We start from the raw sequence: 23,907 nt of genomic DNA on the forward strand, positions 1-23,907 counted from the left end.
CACCTTCATCTCTTGTAACTTCTTAAGAGAAACATCAATATGGTCACCCATTCAAAATAGAGTTTTTTTTTTTATACATAGGTTTATCCACATGCTTAAGTTGGACCCAAAAATACCTCTTTATTGTATAGGCTATGAGGTTGGAATTAAGTTTGACCCAAAAATACCCCTTAAGCAAGATCTCCTAGTCTTTGAATTCTCGTTGCTGTCATGAGGTGATACTTGCAGTATATTTATTTTCCATACTACTTAAGGTGGCCACTATGTCCTGATCATATGTATCATTCGCAACTAATTTTCCTCTAAGGCTAGCCGTGACAAAAATACTAGGCTAAGAATATGTTGGAAGGCGTTGGGTAACAATATCTACTTGACTTCGGATTCTATGAACCATAAGCTGATACATGATGTCAAATATCCTTATGTATAAATGTTTTAAATTGAAATATTTAGACATTACCATGGGGTCTTTAGGTTGAACAACTATCACAACTCTAAATTTGTTTACGAAGAGGCATTATCGTTCGTATATTAACTGCAAAATTCATCTCGTGGTTGTTGATCTAATCTCCTTGTAAATGACAGTGAAAGTCGATTTATGCTGAAGAGTGTTGAAATTAAACTCAAATCTTTGAGTAATTCCTTATCACTACACAATGACAACGAAGAAAACAGGAAAAATAATTTTCTACAGAGTTTCTCTCTTTCTACAAACTGTGGAAACTCACTTATTCTCTTGCAACTACAAATTCTGTAAATACAAGTTGTTATACAAAAATAGGGATTACTTCCTCTATTTATAGTTTTAGGTTTGCTTTCTCCCTAAGGCAAATAAATCTCAAAACTACAGAAGCCCAAGATACCTATTTTAGATCTAAATTGAATCTATGTGTAGTAACCTGCTTACAACACTTCGACACACATAGTTTCGACACAAAAGAATTAAAATTTAACACACCATATAATTAATTATAATTGTGTCTAAACTATCTATTTTCATCATGGCTCTTAGTCTTCTGAATATTTTGACTTGCACTTTCTTCGTCATGATGTCTACAATCTAATTCTCAGTTCTGCAGTATTCCAGATTCATCTTCCCTTTAGCTACCTACTCTCGAAGATAATGGAATCTCATTTCGATGTGCTTGCTTTGACTATGTGCTATCGGGTTCTTCGCTAGATTGATAGCTGACATGTTATCAATTTTTCATGGTAATTTCTCCATGATCTTCTGCTGTAATCTCTTCGACCAAATTCCTCATCCATGTTGCTTGACACGCATAAGCAGCTATGTACTCTACTTCACATGATGATAGTGCCACTGCTGGTTTTTTTCTCGAACTCTAAGCAACTGGCGCTCCACCTAGCATAAACACATAACCAGCAGAGGATTTTCGATCCTCAGCATCACTACACCAACTTAAATCGATGCAATCCCCTAACTTGCATTCTTTTCCCTCATCAGCTGCGCTGCAGGAAATAAAATGTCATAGTCGAGAGTTCCTTTCAGATACCTCAGTATCCCCTTCGTCGCTGCTAGATATGATACATTTGGCTTGTGCATGAATCTACTCACCATACCCACAATGTATGCTAAGTCAAACCTTGTGTGACAAAGGTATCTCAATGATCCAACCAGTCTTTTGTACTGGGTTGGATCGACATCATCTTCATCTGATTCTTTCGACAATTAAAGTCTTGGTTTTGCAGATGTCGAAGTCGAGTTGCATTCTTCCATCTCAAGTCTCTTGAGAATTTCACTTGCATATCTTCTTTGATGCATCATCAAGCATCTACTATTCTTGTAGAATTTGATGCGAAGGAAATATGAAATGTCATCCAAGTCAAACATTTTGAATTCCTTGCTAAGATCACATTTGAAGTCTTCGATCTCTTTCTTGCAGCTACTTGTTATCAACAAGTCGTCGACATAGAGACATAGTATAAGAAATTCACTTTTGCTTATTCTTACATATACTCTATGCTCAATTGTGTACTTCACAAATTTCTTCTTCCTTAGGAAACTATCGATTTTCTTATTTCAAGCTTTTGGAGCTTGCTTTAGTCCATACAGGGCTTTATGCAGCCTATACACCTTTACCTCTTTGCCATGTTTCACAAATCCAACTGATTATGCAACATAGACTTCTTCATGGGGCCATTCAGGAATGCACATTTAACATCCATCTGACACATGTGCCAATTTTTCATTAATAATCCAAGACGAGTAATCTTGTTTGATGCTAGACCAAACAAAGAAAGGAATGTGATGACGGATAATACCAGATTACAAAGGGTACGAGACCGAAGAAAAACCGCCCAAGAATCATTAGAATTCAAAAAGTCCGAGCATAACTTGAGATTGGAAGCTTCATTGAGAGAAACAAGAGAACGGATACCCAGACCACCTTCAGTAAAAGGTTTACAACAATTATTCTAAGAAATCGTGACCAATTTTTTGATGGCAATATTACCTCTCCAAATAAAATTGAGAGAGGCACGCTTGAGATCCCTAAGAAGCAAAATCGGCCAAGAATAAAATTGAAGTCCTGATTTGATTTGAGTATTCCTTGGCTGAAAATGTGTGGAGCAACGTCTTTCATTATTAATTCAGAATTTTAACAGCATTATTCGACAATCTTGTTTTTCATACTCATCAATTTTGCCCTCTTAAAAAAGAATTTTGTAATGCATTTCATACTCAACAATTTTATTTGTAAAATTTTGATTTTTTTTATAAGATAAAATTTTGATTTTTACAAAATAGTTGTCTGAAAGTAAAAGTACATGAATCAAACATAAATTTATGGTTCATGATAATCTTCTTTTTATAGGATATATTAGTTCATACAGTTACTCATCTAATTTATACCAAAATGAACTTTATTAACATGTTGATTTAACTTTGTGATAACAAATTCATTTTAATTGATTTAATTTTATTTATTTTATTGAACTATTTGGTCAAGTAAATAAACCTAATTACAAAATTACTTTTTTCACATAATCTTTTAAACATTTATTTATCTACCATTAAATATAAGAGTGAAGATCCATTTTGGTCCCTCACAAATATTACACGAGTCAAATTAGTCTCTCACAAAAAAATTGACCCAACTTAATCCCTTACAAAATTTAACCGGGTCATATTAGTCTTTCTGCTAATATTTTTCTCAAATCGATTTTTTCTACTTCTAAACCGGTTCTTTTCATACTTCTAAACCGTAACTGGACTGACACGTTAGATTTTTTTTAAATACTAAATTAATTTTTAATTTTAATTTCATTTTTAAACAGTTATCAATAAATAATATCAAAAAAGCCAAAATTATTTCTTATAAAGTAATTTTTAAACAAATAATTTCCATGATTTCTACTAATATTAACAAATTCTATACATAAATTTTTACCTATGAGGTCTCAAATCCAAGTCCCATTCAAGTTAAATAATTTTCGCTTTACAACTAGACAAATCAATTTCTATCGTTGATAAAGTGACTATCATTTACAACTAGAAAAATCAGTTTCTATTGTTAGTAAAGCAACTATTATTTACAACAAGACAAATCAATTTCTATTGTTAGTAAAGTGATTATCATTTACAACTAGATAAATCAATTTCTATTCTTAATAAAGTGATGATCATTTTCAACTAGATAAATCTATTTCTACGGTTAGTAAAGTGACTATCAATAACAACTAGACAAATCAATTTCTACGGTTAGTAAAGTGACTATCATTTACAAATAGACAAATCAATTTCTATTGTATAATTGACTATCATTTAATCTGAAGAGACTTAGTTTCGAGACCATATTGATACAAATTTTATATTTTATATTTTAAATTTAGAATTGTTTACAACTACGTGGGCCTAAGTTCAACTCCTTATAAGAAACAATTTTGGCTTTTTTATAATATTAATTTATAATTGTTTAAAAATGAAATTAAAAATAAAAATCAATTTAGTATTTACAAAATGAAAAATAAATAAAATTCAACGTGGCAGTCCAGTCACGGTTTAAAACTAGAAAAAAAGCCGATTTGAGAAAAATATTAGCGGAAGGACTAATATGATCCGGTTAAATTTTGTAAGGGATTAAGTTGGGTCAATTTTTTTGTGAGGGACTAATTTAACTCGTGTAATATTTATGAGGGACTAAAATGAGTCTTCACTCTAAATATAAATGTCGCAATTATTATTTTCAAAAAGCATCAAATACTTTATTTCTTAAAATATAATGTGAATTGAGTTATGATGATCAGTATACAATACAAAAATATTGAAAAGTAAATATTATAAATAAATTGGAATAAATAAAAAATGAAGAAAAGTTAAGAGAGAAAAAAACGGACAAAAGGTTCTGGAAGGGACTAAAAATAGAAAGAATGGTTAATGTAACTTGAAACCACTAGAAGTTTCAAGTACACCCTGTTTCTCCGTCTTGTTTCATTTTTCTTGAACCTTCTACTTTCTTCTCCCTTTTAACCCTTTAAATACTCCAATTCGTCGCCACCTCTATCATCATACAAAACATCAAAAATCATTTCATCAAAGTAGATACAAAATTCAGAGGAAGCGTGCGAATATGGATTTCAGATTGATGGGTTTGGATGCTCCAGTATTGCATGCTCTGCACCAAATGATGGACCTTTCAGACGACAATTCTTCCGACAAGTCATCATTACACAATGCTCCTACAAGATCCTATGTGAGAGACGCCAAGGCGATGGCTGCAACTCCGGCGGACGTGAAGGAATATCCAAATTCATACGTGTTCGTGATCGACATGCCAGGGTTGAAATCTGGTGACATAAAGGTTCAGGTGGAAGACGATAACGTGCTTGTGATAAGTGGTGAAAGGAAGAGGGAAGAAGAGAAAGAAGGTGCTAAGTATTTGAGAATGGAGAGAAGGGTTGGGAAATTCATGCGAAAGTTTGTTCTTCCTGAGAATGCTAACACCGATGGTGTTTCGGCAGTGTGTCAAGATGGGGTTCTCAGTGTTACGGTTGAGAAATTGCCTCCGCCTCAGCCTAAGAAGCCTCGAACTATTGAGGTTAAGATTGCTTGAAATTGAAACCTTGTTTTGAATTATCATGATCTTTGGGGCAGAGGAATACTATGTGGTTTTTTAAGGCTGTTACTGTTTATGATTTGTTTGGGTAGTAATCATCATTTGAGTAAAACTTTGATTTGTAATGCAGTGGTTCTGTTTCTGTGGTTGTGATTTTATGATATACTACTATAGTTTTATTTAACGAATGCTTATTGCCTCCTTTTCTAATTTACTAATTTGCTGTTACTTAGAAGGAGAGAATCTAAAGTGATGTTTATTGTGTCGAGTGTTTTCTACAGTTATGATGAAAATAAAATTTATTTCACGTGATAGATCTTCTATTGAGATGCGAAAGAGAACGTAAGTATCAACAGTAAAACAAGAATGAAAAATATAAAGATACATCATATTTGAAATGTGAGAGTTTTAAATGAGATGTTATTTTTGAGTTGTAGTCTATGGAGAGTTAACTGGGAATGAGAAATGACAAAAAAATTTAAAGGTTATGAAAATGCATAGCGTCTAAAATAAGAAGAGGTGAAAGTTGTATGTGTTAAAAATTTCTCAAATTTGAAAAATTGGTGAAAGATACAATATTTAAACCGATGAAGGAGAAAGATGTAAGATAATAGGTTGGCTGTATAATACTAAAAGAACACATTCAACAAAAATGTGTTATGATCTCAATTCTCAATTAGATGAAAATATATATATATATATATATATATATATATATATATATATATATATATATATATATATATATATATATATATATATATATATATATATATATATATATATGACAGTGATGAAAATATTTTTAGAAACCCTTTACATTTAGGTATTTTGGATTGTTGATATATGATAGAATGAAATGGAATGGAGTAGTAATTAATGAGGTTTTATTGTTTGAATTTGTAAATAATGTATGAATGGAATGGAACATGGTGGAATCAATTTCATCCAATTTTCTATTTTGTGTTTCATCCAATTTTAGGTGTATGGGATGGAATAAAAGAATTTTAAAAAATTAACCAAACAACAGAATCAGTTATGTTCCGTTATATATTTAATTACGCTTCACTCTGCTCCGTTATGTTCCATCAATCCAAACATAGTCTGCTCCGTTATGTTCCATCAATCCAAACATAGTCTTAATCGCGGATGAAGAAGGTTGAGTAATGCATATTGTACAGATAAATTCAAATGCATATGATACGTTTGAACTCAAATGTGGTTGTTTAATTAGGACAACATATATATTGTGCTGTGTATAATTGCGAAGAATTTGTTGCACGAAAAACCGATCCACTTAGATGAAATTAACACTCGTTAGAATTGGTTGTAATTCGACTATGGCGATGAAGGCAATGAAGGTGATGAAGAATTAGAGAAGTTCATCTAAATATGTCTCATCTTATGGTAGTATTTTTAGGCTACATGGATTCTTTTGCTGTTTATTTGAGACTGATATTAGTGTTCCTGATACGATTGTTGTTCAACTTTTTGGTGTCATGTTTGTTAATTTCATCAATAGGTTTGATCACCATAATTAATAGATTAGTAGATGATTGCTAACAATTCTAATCGATAGGTTCGATTATCACTAATAGAAAATAAATGTATTTTAAAAATTAATTATTTAATTTTATTGTTATCCCTCATAATCAATAGCTTCGATTACAAATAATAACGAATTTTTTAGAAAAAAGATGCTAATCATCGTAACCAATAAGATGGTTAAAACCTTTTAGCAAAATAAACCTTATTTTTATTTTAATTGATTAAATAATTAAATAATCGATTATTACCCATCGCGACCAATAGATTTAGTCAAAACGAATAATAAAATATTTTTAATGTTTATCATATTTTAATTTAATTAAAAAAAATTAGATTTATAAAACATAAATAAAGATTAAAAGTTAATTAAATAATTAGTTAAATAATTAAAATAAGATAGGAATTAGGGATTTGGATTCTTTTTGTTGACCAAGCACAATTTTGAGAGTGAAAGTGATTTTACTTTTGTTGCTCTGACTTATAGAGATTATTAGTAGGTTCCTTGGAAGTTTAGGAACAATTTGAAATAGACATTTAAGTTTTGTGAGTAAATATAGCTATTGTGAAGAGATGTTATGCGGAAGAAGAAAAAAACTAATCTATGATTTTATTCTACAATCTCTCTCGCTCAAACAAATAGAACTAAAACAAGATACTCATCCCAAAGAGAATTTAAAAAAGAAAAAGTTAATAAACACTGTATTTTAGTTATCATACGGTTTTGTACACTATGATGGATGATAAGCTTTTTCATTTTCAATCGAGGAACTTGACATGTTCATTGTTGCAGCAATTGCACAATGATGCAGATCAGCCAAGGAAAAGAAATTCCTTTGCAAAGGAGATGCTAAAGAAGCCACTCTATTCCGTGGATGAAGCGGCGGAAGTGATGAACAATTTGAGCTCGAAGAAGCTGAATCATCACTTGTAATACTAGAACTGCTATCAGAATTGGTCATTGCAACTGCAAGAGCTAAAGCACTTCTACTTAAGCTCATTGTTCTCTTTGAAATTCCACCACCACTGCTTCTCAAAGGATAATTTTTGTTCTTGTCAAAAACATGATTGTAAGCCATCAAATTCCTTCGTCTCCTTGTGTATGCATTCTCTGGTTTCACTATGTCTTTTACTGATGGTGTTGTGACAACATCAGCTAGACTTGTGAAGGATTTAGACTTGCCATTGTAGAAGCTTGAGATACCTTTCCTGCATTATCATAAAAGTTTGGATTAGCCTCTAAACAAAGTCAAATCCTCTTGAACAAACAAAGTCGATACCCTTTGTCCAATGCTTCATAGGTGTAAGTATTTCATAGAAAGCTAACTTAAGAGTTTCAACAAAAATACAGTACAATTGTGATTTCATGAAACATGCATCACCAAGCTAAATTTAAAGGCAGAGATGAATTTGCAAATATCCTCAACCAAAAGTAAAAAGGCCATATCCAGGTTTAGTTTCCAATCCAATTCAAAAGTTATCCAAAACCAATTACAAACCTGTTTTTTCATTTAAAAAAAACAAATTTTCATCTATCTAAAGCTTGATTGAAGATGTCTGCAAACCCTAACTCAATTGATCGACAGAAGCCGATATTGTTAAGTTAGACGTCATCACCAAGAGTTCAAACCTAGAACCCACTACTCATCGTTGTGGTTGTGAGTTTCTAATGGTTATTACTACTTTGTCTATTGAAGAATACAAATAGTATTCCAAAACATGGTTAATTCATTGGTTGAATTGAAGCAACATCAAATCAACAAACTCTTAGTATCTTACTATATTTAGCAAAAATCCACTCAGTACAATACATAGCTTCTTGAATTAATGCAACAAAGTGAATACAGACAAAAAAAACTATAGATCACATCATCAAACATACCCTACAATCACCAATTCAATTTCTCAAAGTTTTAATTTTTCATCTAAAAATTAAACTCCTGAAATTAATCTCTAAATTCCACATCAAAATACAACCTTTACATCTTTAAAACCCTAAAAAAATTAAGTGAAAATCAATACTCAATTAAACTACGATCATACAAAAAAAAAACTCACGGATCTATCATCAAATTAAATAAGTAAATAAAATAGAAAAAAAATTGTTAATCGTTACCTAATAGGAAGAACCTCTTCTAAAGCTTCCATGGCTTCCAAAGCACCACCATTATAAGCACTTTCCGCTTCATTTTCATTCTCAACCGTTGATCTCTCCGACGACACGTCATCATCACTATTCCTTCCGATCGACGAAGACGACGTCGTACTGCAAACCTCATCAACTGTCTTTCTAACATCAAAATCCTCCGGCGCGTCAAATAACACAGAAGTGCGTGATGCCACGCGCGGAAACGACACCGTTTCAATCCCCATGTTTAATCAACTTAGCAGATAGAAGAGAGAAAGTATAAAGAGAGGAAAAAAAGAGATAGAGACGAGTAATGAAAAACGGAATGGCGTTATTTATGGGTTTGTTTGAATATTTATAATTTTGGCACAGATAAAAATAAAATAAAAAGTAAAAGGATAATTATTAGAACATGTGTTTTTTATTTTTTAACATTTTAGGTGGATAAGGTAGAGTATACATCAACATAGTACTATTATCATTTTGGTCTTATCCTCTTTTAATTTTTTTTTGTTTGGTTACATTATCCTTTATGCTTCATTGGATGCTAAAAAAGAGATTTTTTATGATAAATATGAGCTGTGATCTAATCTTTGTTCAACTACTTGATAAGCTTTACTTTTTCTTATGGTATAACAGACCAGTTTTCATTTATATTAAATATTTTATACTATACTATTTTGTTTAGAAAATGCGGCGCGCAACCGTAAAGATTAATAATTTAAATCAGAGAAAATTTTAATAGGTGGTAAAAAAATTCAAAATATTTAATAATATTATATTATATTCAAATCTATAAAATTTTAAATTATATTATTTTATCATCAACAAAAAAATACTATCACATAAGCATAAATTAAATCATTGACAAATATATTAAAATAATACCAATTACAAACAAATTTAACATTATTATTATTTTTTATTTTTCTTGATTTTACCATTAGAATTCTATATTTAGTTATGAAAGTAATACATATTTTAAAAATAATTATAAAATTCAAGTCTTTGAAATATAATTAAGAAACATTTTTCTCAAGATTATTGTACTTGGTCTTAATTTTTAATCAAATACATAAAGTACAATTTTTGTTTATAGCAATATAATTAAAACAGAAAGAAAAAAGTTTAGAAAGAGAAGATAAAATTAACAGTCTATATGTGAAACTGAAATGGTCACAGGTCACGTTCTTATCCTTTTAGAAAATAGAATCGTTATCTTTTTGTAAATAATTAATCACTTATGCAATCAAAGTAAAAGCACTCTTTAATTAAATATTTTGATCTTTGACACATACTCATAAGAATTTAATCCAAATACAATGTCGCTACAAAAAAGTTTTACACTAATAAATTTCAATGGTTGATTTATTAAAATTATTTGACTTTTATTTTAATATTTATTAAAGTAATTCATTTGAATGGTAATGATGTAGTGATATATAAATTTTTTTACACTGATAATACATACTAATTAATAATAATAGTTCCCTGTCTTATATTATATAAATGTCATCGTATTTTATACTTTTAAATAATAATTGATTATATTTTCTTTAATAAATATTAAAATAATTACATGAATTTAGATATATTTTCTCTGGTTCTATTTATAAGAAGAAGAAAAAATTATATTTTAGATTTATTAAAACGATAATGTATCTGTCTCATATGTTGTCGAGATACATTAATTACTCAATGTATTTTTTCTCATAAATAGGATCAAAGGGAGAGGGAGTAATAAATAAAGAAGCTAGTTAAAAAGAATAAAGTTTAATATTTTTTCGTCCCTTATTTATAGGTCGAAGTTTATATTGGTCCCTTAATTTTAAAAACGACCAGTTTGGTCCCTCAACTTTATTAACTATTTTAAGTTATTTGAGGTTAAATTTTATAATGTTTTGCCCTAGTCGATACGGCGTGACACACACGTAAGATCACACGTTATAAACATAGACATCTCATTTTGAAATTCTTAGAAGTTTTACAACTTACGGATTAGAGTTCATTGTTCTTCTTCTTCAACCCTATGAAGGACATCTTATGTAGCTAATGTTCTTCTTCTTCAATCCCATCAACGGCATCTTTTGCAACCTTACGAATTAGGGTTCATAGTACGAATTAGGACATCTTCATTTCCAGAACAAAGTAAAAGAATGTTGTCTTAAAACTCGTATATGCTTTCAAAATATTCTAGTAATGATGGAGAAGAAAATAGTAACATTTATGAATCCATAGGTTATTCATCTTCTTTGAAGAAGCAATGGACTCCTAGATGTTTTTGTGAAAAGTTGGTTGTTCTTAGAACAACAACAAAAATTAAGAATTTTGAGAAGCAATTTTGAGATGTCCACACTATAAGGTATAATTTCTCTTATAAACTTTCAATTTTAATTCAGCATAGTGTTTATGATGTCCACACTTAGTTGTTTCTGTGCAATGTTTGAGTATATTTATGCAGGGGAGTACTATAACCCGATGTGACTATTTTGTTTGGTATTATGATGAAGTGAAAGATAATAAAGACATATTTATCACAAAGCAAATAAAGAGGTTGGGAATTTTAGCAGAACGGAATGAAGATCAACATAATAAATTAGTTGAATGTGAAGGAAGATTTGAAAGAAAAAGTGGCAAAATTGTTGCACAAAATTAAGAGTTATAAGACCTTGAATTGGGTCTCAATAACACAATTGTTAGGTTTTAATTTGTGGGGTGCATTTTGTTAAAACAAGTTATTCAACAAGATGTTAGACAAGATTTCTTGACATGTTGGTACGACATCGTAACATGATTTGTTTCTATATTCAAAATATTTGTTTCAAATTCTCCAAAAATTTGTTTTGCGTTTATTGTCAGCCAAGAAGCGTGTATGAAGATTTGATTCTATAAAGATTTATTTTCAAGCCGAGATATCTGAAGGTTTGTTGTACAAGATTGGATGTCAAACCATTTAGGAGACATAATATTATGCAGAAGATTTGATTTGATTTGATAGCCCAATGTTTTACGAAACCCATGAAGTTTCTCTGGCTATAAAAAGAAAGACTCTAAATCTAAGCAAGTTAGAAGGCGAAAGTGTGAGAATATTCATTAGGGATTAGTTTGTTCGGTGTTGTTTGTGAACCACTATAGTATCACCTAGATGCTAGGTATGGACTGTTAGTTGAGTTGTAATTGTGAACCACTCATAAGTTTTTAAGCAAGAGTGGATTTTGTTTCACTGGAAGTATGTTTTCTATTTATTGTCATTGTTGTTTATAATTGGTTGTGTGATTGAGATGAAGTGAAAGGGGTCTCATATATAAGATAGTCTTAGATAGAAATATCACGGGTAGTGATTAGGTGTGAAGTTTGTAGAATCAGAGGTTGTTTAGAGCTTCAAACTAATACTATTATAGTGGATTTCCTTCCTTGCTTGGATGATCCAAATGGTAGGAGACGTTGCACCGAACTGGGTTAACAATCGACATGTGTTATTTAATTTCTGCAACTTTCTTTATATTGTAAATTGTCACTGGTGTTACGATATTGTGACACTGCATTCGACTTTCTAAAAGTCCTGACATCTTATACGACATGTAGTTTCTAAGTGCCAGAATTTCATCAATGTAGGGGAAGGATTTCTAGAAAATTTTATGTTTTGTAGTTATAAGTATTTTAATGTACAAATTGATAATATAATTTTAGATAAATGAAATGGATTTCAAGTTTTAATCTTTACTTGTTAATATATGTTTGTTGTATCATGTATTTTTACAGCAAATTGATATTAATTTGACAAACTAAATATGGTTCTGGTTTGATTTGAACATCAGTTTGACAATCAAATTTGAAATTATTTTAATTGAATTGGATGCATCATTCTTTCATTAAATGCATCATCTTTGAATCAGTAAATGATAGTTAGTAAACAATCTAGTATCAGTAAACATAGAATGACAAAACATTAAACTTAATTCATTAATTAGCAAGTCCATCAAGGACAAAGTACCAATACAGAGTACTAAAATATAACCCAATACATCAAAAAGATAACCCAATAGATCTTAATAGAGTTCCAAAAGTGTAACACCCAGAATTATATGCATCTAGAATCATAATATTCGACATCTTATATCTGGTATTAAGTACAACTAAAAGCCTCTAAATGACATCTGATACATGTACAATACAAGATTCATAACCTAGTACATACAAAATAGATGTCGAGACAAAATACTAAATAGAAATACACAGCAGAATAATAACATAGATAACATGGTCTTCAAATATTTCAAGACATATTGTCTTTTTCTTTGTCTTACACTGAAGTGTCTGGAATATTAAACATGGGGTAAAATACAACTATCTTAGTAGAGTCCTGACTAAACCACAAGTACACTCGGCTAAAAGTGTTTTTACCACTATCCTTATTTTACTAATACTATGTTCACACATCGGCTAAGTAAAACAAGAGGATCGATGATCTTTTAGCTTCGCTAAATGTATGAATATTGATCTCATAGGTTCACAAGCCATGTATACCTCTGGAGGTGGTTAGCATGAACCTGTAACGAACTACTAATCATGTCCACTAAGGCGGAGTTTTAAGGGATTACTTTCCTTCCTTTTCCTGGATCATATCTACTAAGGCAGGTTTTTACGGATTTACCTTCCTCCTTTTGCCTGGATCTCTCTCAAGATAGTGATCTATAATTCACGACAAGCCCTAGGAGCTTCGACATTTTACTATACTCATATTTTAAATTTCCCTTCTAGAATCACATTATCGGTACTAGCTGAAATTGAAGTTCCATTTCACTTCTACAGATTATTCCTTACCATGGAATTCCCACTCATATCCTATAGTTTCTCACGTCATGTTTTTCCTCTATTTTATGTAACTAGGGAATATCAATCCATCAACATAATTTATTCATTAATTAGTAATACTAGTCCACTTATATGAGTTTTATGTTAATTCCAAACTTTTAATCAGTAAAACATTGAATATAAGCATTATAATATTTTACTATAGGATAGATCTTTGAATTATCTTTCCAACAAATCTGATTGTGTCTCAATCAGAGTTACAGAATTGAAGATACGTTACTTTCAATTTTGTTTCAGAATTTTTAACACTAGTAGTCAAATACCAAATAGTTGTATTCGGCTGTCACGCATCCAGAAGAAATTCGTATTTTTACTCTGGTATTAGAATGCCACTCTTCTTGAAGTCAAATTTCAGTATTTAAACCCTGATATTAAAATACCAAAGGGTGGTATTCGAATACCACTTATCTAGAACAAAAAATGGCAATTTCTTACTACAGTCAACCAGTCCAAACGAGTCCTAATTATTCACTAACCCTGCACACAAAATGCAATTCATAATCAAAGCATATTAAGAGTAAAAATTAGACATGCAAACACAAAATAAAACAATTAACACAATTAATCACAAGATCTAAAACCCTACCCCACATGTGAGTCTTAAATTTGATCTACCCCAAAGTTAAAGCCCACGAACCTCACCTTATTTGCTTAGAACTTGAGTTGGAGAAAGAAATGGAGATGATGATGATGATGATGATGATGATGATGATGATGATGATGATGATGATGATGATGATGAACTCTTAAAGTGTGTGCTCAAGGTAACCTTTATCTTCCTTGAAATTACTCAAAATCACACATGCAAGATGGATGTGATACTCTTAGAGTGCTTTTCTTCCTCCCTTATTTCCCTCTTCCATGAGCTCTTTCACTCTCCCTCACTATCTTCTCTAAATTTCTAGTTTAGAGACAAGGATAAAAATGAATAATAAGCTTCCTACTCTTACCCTTTGGTTTAAATACTCCTCCTTAGAAAGGACTAACTTACCCTTGCAACTTATGACATGTTACTAATCATGCCACTACTAGCTTAGTTTTAGAAATTCATCTTAATTAAATCACTAATCTTCCCCTAATTACTAATTAGACACTAAGCATGATTAGTAAATAAAATGTGGATATTACAAAGAAAACATATAACTTAACAGATTTCCAAAAGACATCTTTACAACAATCCTAAACTAAAACAAAGTTTCTAAAGGTATCTAATTTGTCTTCTTGCTTGTTTGAGATTAATTAAGCCTAATAGTAGGTCTTGAGAAATTCCTTGTTGCACTTAACCAGATTGTAGGACCTGGCGATCTAACACTTATGTTTGGTCTCCTTATGCTCAACTTCTTGACAACGGGTCTTTGTCCAACTGCTTTGTATGACTTGGTCCACTTGTCTTGTCAATTCTTGATCCACTATCCTTAGTAGGACTTGGTCCACTTGCCTTAGCATGTCTTGATTCACCAGCCTTAGCAGGTCTTAGTCCATTTGCCTTAAAAGGTATTGTTCTTTTTGCCTTACTTTCCAAAGGTTGAACTTGAGTTGCATGTGATTGACTTGGGTGAGGTTAAGCCTGAGTAGACCAGTCTTTGTTTGCCTAAGGCGGAACCTTACAAGTTTCCTTCTTATGACCACTTTTATTGCACCTACTGCTTTTAACATGTAAAGCCGTCCTCCTCATTTTGCAATCAGTGCCATCAATTTCTCCTTGCTCTAGATTTCTTTTGTTATTTGGTCTGCCTAGAATTTTTCCGAAGACATGTGACTGCACATCAAGATAACATGTTTTTTCCTAGAGTTTAGACTCATTAATAGGAGAAATAACATGTTTGTATACCTCTTGATATTTGTTTTTTTTTTGTAAATATTAGGAATATATTCCTCTACCCTCAAGTTCTCGCTCTTCATGGAAGATATGGTATGAACACATGAAAATATTGTAAGCTTTAATTTCCTACATAAGCAGATATGGTCTTACAAGTTATTAGAGAATTTATCTTCAGAATTTTCAATGTTCCTAACTTCAAAAATATGTTCAGCAAACATTCTGGAATATGAATAAGTGAACACAGAGTATTATACCCAACAATCCATAAGTTTGAGTATCCATTAATTCTCTCAATCCTAATTATAAAAAAAGTACATATAGGTTTCGGTGAATATATTACCAAATTGAATTATGCAAAACAACAGTATAGGCAAGATAAGTGTTAGTAAACATATTACCTATATCTGATATTAGGAAAGATAACATCATCACTATAGTCTCCAAATCTCATTCTATTTGATGCCTACTTTTCTATCATGTATATTATGATTTCTTCTAACATAGTCACAATTGGCTTAACACTTGTTTCAATTTTAACATTATTAAAGGTCTATAACATGTTCAACAAGATATCACACTTGGTGACTGTCATAAACTGAGACTTGCTCCAGAACCTAAGAGGTGTCTTCATCATACGCTTAAAGGCTTCTTCATTGACGTTTTTCATTTCTCTCATCTTCTTTTCTCAAGCTTGTGGATATGTTAACTTAACAGATTTTCATATATTCTCTTTGATTTCTTTCTAGAAAATCTCCTCCTAAAGTTGTTTTATATATGCGTACACAAAACTTTTGTTTCAAATAGTTTTTGTATAAATAAGTCATTGTGTTTATTGTCTTTAATTTATATTCTTCTTCCAATTAAAATTGATGTCTTATTGCATAAAGAGTTATTTCTGTTAAAGATGATTTATTTTGGTTTTCATTGTTCTTTTTCCTCCATACGTCAAATTTCTTGATTTGACTGAACCTTTGAATTTCACAACACCCACTTTTCACGCTCGGGAGCAAGTGGCATATCTAATCGTTTGTCATATATAATGTATGTCACGCGGGATCTAAGATATGTTCTAACAATAACTTACTTTAGTCTTCTGTGACTCACTCATTAACTTTTATGTTAGAATGTTAACCTTGTCACTCCATCCCTTATCCGTTGCATTAGAAGGTTATTCCACCGCACCAAAACTTTACTGCATCACTTCAGTACAAATTTGTAAATGAGAGACCACTAGGACATACAAACTAACCTTATAGTCATAGAATAACCCAAGATATGCTTCCATATCAAACAACTTACATAACCCTTCTACCACCTAACACCAAAACAAACAAGCATGGATCAAGTATGTCTCTTTGTTTGAGATCCTTTATAATATAAATCTCATGAGTGAAGTTGTCATTTACCATAACAGTTTTACAGAAAACACAAGCACTCATCCAAGCACTCTATAAATCATTATTTCAAATCTACTTATCATATATCTTTTCAAAATTAATTTTGAAGATAAGACAACTCATCTTAGACTTCCTTGCCAAACCAACCATTACTTTCACCACCACCACCACCACCACCCCCACCCCATTAATCAATTGTCTTCATACAATTTCATTTTTTATGCATGTGATTAATGAGATGACAACATTTAAAAGAAGACCGAAGTTAAAGATGAAGTGACTAGTTCTCTTATAAAATCAAAAATAATATACAAATTTATGTTTTGTAAGGAAAACAAAAACAAAAGAACATGTGCATTCTTAGATGAATACTAATATTTTGAAAATATTTTTATATTGTCTTTTTAACATATATCTTTAAATACAAATTAATATTGTTTGAATATTTCTAATATAAATGCTATTAATTTTTCTATCTTATAGAAAATGTTTTATTTGTATTTTTTCTATATATTAAATAATTTTTTATTTATAATATCAATGTAATATTTATTATTATTATTTTACTACTAGTATATTCTTTTTATTAATTTTTATTTTATTCAACAACTCTTTTAACTATAATTAATAAATAATATTTTAATAAATAATATTAATTTTAACATTAAAACCAATTCATCAATTTTTCTTAAAGGTTAAAGATAGTGTATTAACAGTGTAAAATAATTTTACACTGTTATTCAATTAAAATTTATCAATCAACCATGTCATATACTATTAATTTTTTTAAAATAATAGTGTAACTTGACACTTAACATGATCGTGATTGGTTAACAATTATTTTGCACAGTGTATTTTTTTTTTAACAACCATGTATTACTCCAATAGAACCATTTTACTAGTAATTTTTATGAGATAGAAGAAGTAACTTACAAATGCCATTCCATTGACTAAATCAAGGTTGAGACTTGGGAAGCATGTCAGAAAATGTTGCACCTGTATCTTTAAATTTGGTATATGTCACATCTTCAATCTTAGTACGTTGGATGCGGATGACGTGGCAATGAGGATATGTGTAACATGTGTGGTGGTTGTCTGGTGAAGCTTATCCACAACGACAAGAGAAAAAGTAGAACGTGGGGCCTACCCTACAAAACAAACATTCAATGCCAACCTTCTTATCCTATGACATTATCTTTGTTAATTTTGTCCATTCACCATAAGTTCTTGTTTGAACTTTGAACTTAGACTTTAAATTTAACCTCACAAATCTGATCCATATCAATAGATTATTGAGATGCAATAAAAAATAGTATTTATGGCTAATGATTAGAGTAATTGAAAACTATCTTGGTCTAAATCTTTCTGCTCCCTTATCTCCTACTCTTGAATCATGTCACATCTCCAATTGGAATCCAATAAATGTTTGCATTTGGAGATAAGCTTAGTAGTATATATAACTTGCATGTACACGTATGCGGTGACGAAAATTAATTTTATGTAAATGATTTTAGTAGTAATTGATGATGTGTAAATGTGGAATCAAATTTGACATCCAAATAAAGAAACTAACATTATAGATACTTTTAGTAGTTCTACAATGACTAGGCAAGTGAGGCAATCGCCTTGGGCCTCACTTTGTTGGGCTATTAAAAGGGGCCTCCAAATATAATATATTAGCACAAAAGCCAATTCTAATTTGAATTTATGTTGTCCCAGCGGTTGCATGTAGTAGTGGCCTATTAAATCATGGCTATTGGCTTCTATTTTCCAGTATTATATTTGTCATTTTTCCATTTAATTATAAATTGGTCTAACAAACCCATCCAAAGAAAAATTTAGTTCCACAATTCAATTATGTTAAATTAACTTATTATTTTTATAATTATATAAATATTATTGATTAATAAAAATTATAATTAATATGGTTTAATATTTTACAAATTAAAAACTTTATTTATTTTTCCATTTTTTAATTAATTATTATAGTAATTACCATAGTTTAACAAATTGGTCTAACAATACACTATACACTTATGTTATAAATAATTATTCATTTTTAAAATCATAAATATTATTTTATAAAAAATTATAATCAATAGAAAATAGTTATACATATGTTTTATTTTTTATTCGACAAAATTATGTATAATTTTGATATTAATATTTATTTATCTTCTTTTAGTTTAAAAAAGTGATTGAAATTTACTATAGTTTCCACACGAATAAAAAGAAATATTTTGTAATGTAATTTAAAGACTAAATTGATAAATTTTAGATGTTTTAGAGATTATTAGTTAATTTTATATTATTTAAATATTAAATTGAAAAAATAATAATTTAAAGATTTGATTGATAACTTATTCTATTTTTAAAAATTCATAGAATTTTAATATAATACATTTTATTCTAAATTTTGTCTTAGGCCTCCAAATCTGTTGGGCCGACCCTGATCATATATAAATGATATGTCTTGTATAATAGGGTGGAAACCCCAAAATTTGCCCGATCAAATCTACGTCTGTTAAAATCAACAAAATCAACAAAATCAAAATAAGAGAAACCAATCCAGTTCATTAAAATCAACAAAATCAAAATTTAATGGTCGTGATTCATTGTTCTCATTTCTCATAATAACCAAGTGTTCTCACCTGAGTCGTCCCCTGTCTTGTATAATAGGGTGTATTTTTAGGGTTGAGTTTCTCTCCATTTGTTTAAAAAAAAAATAGAAATGTCAATTACTACAATTTTGAATTAAATCAATGTAATTGTACATATTTTTTAAAATTGTGAATTTAAGTAGATGTTTATTTTAAAAAATACACTAATGGAGATATATTTCTTCTAAGAAATAGAAAGGGAGAAAATCTCTACTCTTTTTTTAACTCTTCCATTTTATGCGGTAAAAAGAACTCTTCCGTTTTATATTCTAATAAATTCTCTTCGAGTTAAATTTTTTTTATTTTTTAAAAGAAATGGAGAATTTCATTACTAAAGTTTTCATGATATAAAAATTAAATTATCCCGTACATATATGCATTATATAAAATTTTCAAATATAAAAACTTTAGTAATTGAGCTCTTAATTTCTTACGAGAAATAGATAGGATCTCAACTCAATATCTTCCGCGCATAAATGTTTTGGAAATTTTTAAGAAAAATTATATATACTTCACCTCTTTCAAAAAATGATGATATTCACGATCGGGAAGTAAAATGGAGATTTTTGAAATTACATAAGAGTATTGCTTTTCTAGATCTAAACTTTTGCCATCGCAAGATCACATAGTTTCACTATTATAAATGTTGGCCACTGATTTTAAATTTGACGGTTTAAATTGTATTATTACCATCACATTGTCAAACATGACGGAGAATGAAATAATATATATTACTATATTTTATTGTTTGGATTGGTAAGAAGATGATAGAATAAAATTGAACATGATGGAATGCACTGCATTATATTCCATTCAATTTCTATTTTTTGTTCCATCTAATTTAAGGTATATGGATGAAATGAGATATTTTAAATAAAATAAATTTTATTCTGCTTCATTCTATTCTGTCATATTTTATAATTCCATATTTTTTAGAAATATAAATTAAAAAGTTAAATTACCTGCAACCAATCAAGATCATTACTCTCTTACTTTTGAGAATGTGAGTAGCAGATGGTCATAGTCATAGCAGTAAAACCAGAGTTGAAGTGTAAATCTAAATGTGAAGCTTCGGTGACGACCAAGAAATTGTCCTACACGAATAATGGGATATCAATGTCGTCCAAATCTATACGAGGGAATGCCATATTAACACCTTCCGCAGAAAAAAGAATCAATCCATAATGTTATCAACAATCATACGAAAATTATTCATATAGATTGGTTTGAATTTGGATAGGAAAAATCTTTGTACTATAGATCATCCTTGAATAGGAAAAGCAATACCTCAGCCAAAAATCGAACCTAGTACTAATATGTTAATGAGCAACATTTCAACCAACTGAACTACAATTTTTCGTTGAAACTAAATGCTTTTTATTTACTTTACTTATTAACGTTTTAACTGAATAAAAAACTGTACATATTAATTACTAAATTTTTTATAAACTATTAATATATATACTTTTATATAAAATATATTTATATTAAAACTGGACATATAAAATGAATAATTTTTATAAAAAAAATTGTACATATAAAATGAATAATTTTTTAAAAAAACTATACGTATTTATAATTTTGTTTGTTTATACAATATACATATTAATTTATAATTTTGTTTGTTTTATATAATATATATTAGAATCATTATAAAAATATATATATAAATGATTTATAACACAATTAATTTAACACAATTAATTTTTATATATAACTGAATTTTTAAAAATTATTTTATTTATTGTATATATTAACTAAATAAAATAAATATAGATGATGCAATAATTATAAAACTAATTATATTTTTCAATTATAAAACTGAGCAATAATTAATAAATCCCTAATAAATATTAACGTTTTATTTTTTTATAGAATATATTAACATCTCAAATTTATAAATTTCTAAAAAAAACTGAGCAATTCCTATAAAAAATTGAGCAATATTAATTTATATTAGTTATACTAACTTTTTATATTAGTTATAATAAAATATATTTTATATATTAATAGTTAGTTTATAATATTTTAAGGACTCCTAGCATAAATCTTAACATTTTTTTTGTTTTATATATATGTTAAAAAAAATTATGTTAACGTTAACAACATTTATTTTGTTTTATATATATGTTAAATTTCTTATGTTAACTAAATGTTAACGTTCAGTATATTTATATATATATGTAACATATATGCTAAATTTTTTTATTTTATATGTTAAATAAATGTTAACATTCAGTATATGTATTAACATTTTTGTTTATTACATTTAAAAAAGTTAATTAAAAAATTAAAAAAAAAAGTTAATTAAAAAACATTTATTAAAAATTAGAAAGGGTTATAAAAATTTAATTAATAAAAGAATTATCAATTTATAAAAATAAAAACCTTTAAAAGTTCAATTAGAAAAAAATTCAAACCTATAAAAATTCAGACTTATAAAAATCAATTTATAAAATATATTTCAATGCAAGTGTTAGCAAATGAAAACAGCTCGTTTAATGGTTCGGTGCTTAGCATTAATGAGTACACACCTGGGTCCGAATCCCATAGGAGGTAAGTTTTTAACATGTCATTATTTAAACAACTAGTAAGATACCCGTGCTTCCGCACGGGTAAATTTATTTAATATTGTATGAAATTAATTAGATACATATAAATTTTTAATAAATGATTTAATTACAAATGAAAAATATTATATAAATTTAATTATATTAAATAATTATATAAAAAAAGAATCTGGAAGATGAAGATAAAAAAAATGTAATTTTAACAATTAAAAATAAAAATTATCACTCAATTTATAGGAATTGTTGATTAAAATAAAATAGATACTTTGTTGATAATGACCCGTAAAATAAAAAATTTAATTGATCTGATATAAAATATATTTAAATACAAATGTAAAATGAACAAATAATCATATGAATTTAATTGTATTAAATAATCTTTAAAAAAAATCGTGAAATGAAGAAAAGAAAAAAAATTTAAAAATAAGGATATTATCTCTCTAGTAAAAAAATGATTGATTAAAATAAAATAAGTATTATGTTGATAGTGACCCGTGATATTACAATATTTTTAATTTTATTAAAATTAAAAAATAAATTAATTTTTAGAGTTGATACATAAATAGAGAAAAAAATTAAAATGAAAGTAAGAAAGTGTGGGAAGAAAATTTGAGAGAAATTTGAAATTTTAATTAAGAAAGAGAAAGTGTGTAATGATCGATTAAAATAAATTAAATATTGTATTGATAGTGACCCGTGAGATAAATAAATATTTAATTTTATTAAAGTTAAAAAAAATAGATTATTAATAATTTTTGTGATTAAATGAAAAAAAAATTAAAATGAAAGTAAGAAAGTGTGGGAAAATGAAATGTTAAAGAAATTTGAAAATTTAAGTAAGAGAGAGAAGAAGTGTGTTGGGGAGAAAAAGTTGGTTATTGAAAAGTTAAAAAGTTGGACCAATGAGAGGCCGACAATTGGCGCTTGGTTATTGAAAGGTTGAAAAAGTGATATGTGAATTTGTTAGTTACCGAATTGCCCTTTTTTATTTGTAAAATTTTTTTTAACTAAGGGCATAATAGTCAGATTGGTCAATCTTTTATTAATTGTTTGTATAGTAGATAGAAGGGAAATTAATACACAGTCAGCAAAATTAATGCCACATAAGAAGATCCCCACGTCTAGTCAGCCAAACAAGGAAGGGATAGGGGTTCTGAAAACAGAATCTGTGTTTTATAGGAGGCGGATTACAAACCCGAATCTCGCCCAAATGGCTAGAGACATCTTATATTTAACCCTTAATTTTAAAAAAACTATTCTGACTTCCATACTTTTCATCTCAGTACATAGTACTGAATACTGATTTGATATATTTATGTTGAAAGAAAAACTCTAAGCCTTCTTTTCATTATTATATGCTCAGGCAAATGGAATATCAAAAATACAATGCAAGTAACATATACCGGACCAATAATGTAATTAAAAATGGCTGTGTTATCAGATTCAAAAGCATTCATGCCACTGATGAAAACATTTGTGTATGATACAAGCTGCAATAGGTTTACCATTTTTGAATCCCAAATTATCTTTGATACACCTAGAGAGGAATCTATAATTGTGCTGCAAAACATATGATACCTATCAGCTATGAGTGTATCGTTACATGGCAGGATACAATAATACTTCCTTATTCCAACCAGTTTCCTATTTTTAAGGAGAGAAAGAACTTACAAATGCAGGCTTTTGCTCAGTGAGGAAGGCTATCAATATTGGAGTTGAGTAGGCTACGGAGTTGAGTATTTCTGTCTCAACACTCCATCTTAGCACACTGCCGAAACAACATCCGTATTAGCATTTTCAGGAACCATTGTCTCCATTCTCAAATACTTAGCACC

General features: G+C 29.0%; 2 protein-coding genes across 2 annotated transcripts; one reads left to right on the top strand and one right to left on the bottom strand.

Moving 5' to 3' along the window:
* Window positions 1–4,424: 4,424 nt before the first annotated feature.
* Window positions 4,425–5,259, top strand: LOC131600551 (17.9 kDa class II heat shock protein-like). The gene has a single exon (XM_058872698.1). It carries the CDS (start codon window positions 4,590–4,592, stop codon window positions 5,070–5,072), a length of 483 nt encoding a protein of 160 aa, XP_058728681.1. The 5' UTR covers window positions 4,425–4,589; the 3' UTR covers window positions 5,073–5,259.
* Window positions 5,260–7,294: 2,035 nt separating this feature from the next.
* On the bottom strand, window positions 7,295–9,090 carry LOC131596388 (protein OXIDATIVE STRESS 3 LIKE 2-like). The gene is made up of 2 exons (XM_058869024.1): window positions 8,737–9,090; window positions 7,295–7,829 (listed from the first exon to the last, which is right to left on the bottom strand). Exons 1-2 carry the CDS (start codon window positions 8,991–8,993, stop codon window positions 7,352–7,354), a joined length of 735 nt encoding a protein of 244 aa, XP_058725007.1. The 5' UTR covers window positions 8,994–9,090; the 3' UTR covers window positions 7,295–7,351.
* Window positions 9,091–23,907: the final 14,817 nt, after the last annotated feature.

The sequence above is a fragment of the Vicia villosa genome, linkage group LG4, assembly GCF_029867415.1.
Source record: "Vicia villosa cultivar HV-30 ecotype Madison, WI linkage group LG4, Vvil1.0, whole genome shotgun sequence".
Classification (NCBI taxonomy): domain Eukaryota; kingdom Viridiplantae; phylum Streptophyta; class Magnoliopsida; order Fabales; family Fabaceae; genus Vicia; species Vicia villosa.

Bases quoted from the DNA above. Each gene is read 5' to 3' on its own strand.
- LOC131600551 (XM_058872698.1), top strand. From the start codon at position 4,590: ATGGATTTCAGATTGATGGGTTTGGATGCTCCAGTATTGCATGCTCTG.
- LOC131596388 (XM_058869024.1), bottom strand. From the start codon at position 8,993: ATGGGGATTGAAACGGTGTCGTTTCCGCGCGTGGCATCACGCACTTCT. The intron at 7,830-8,736 runs GTAACGATTAAC...ATGATAATGCAG, and splicing joins GAAGAGGTTCTTCCTATTAG to GAAAGGTATCTCAAGCTTCT.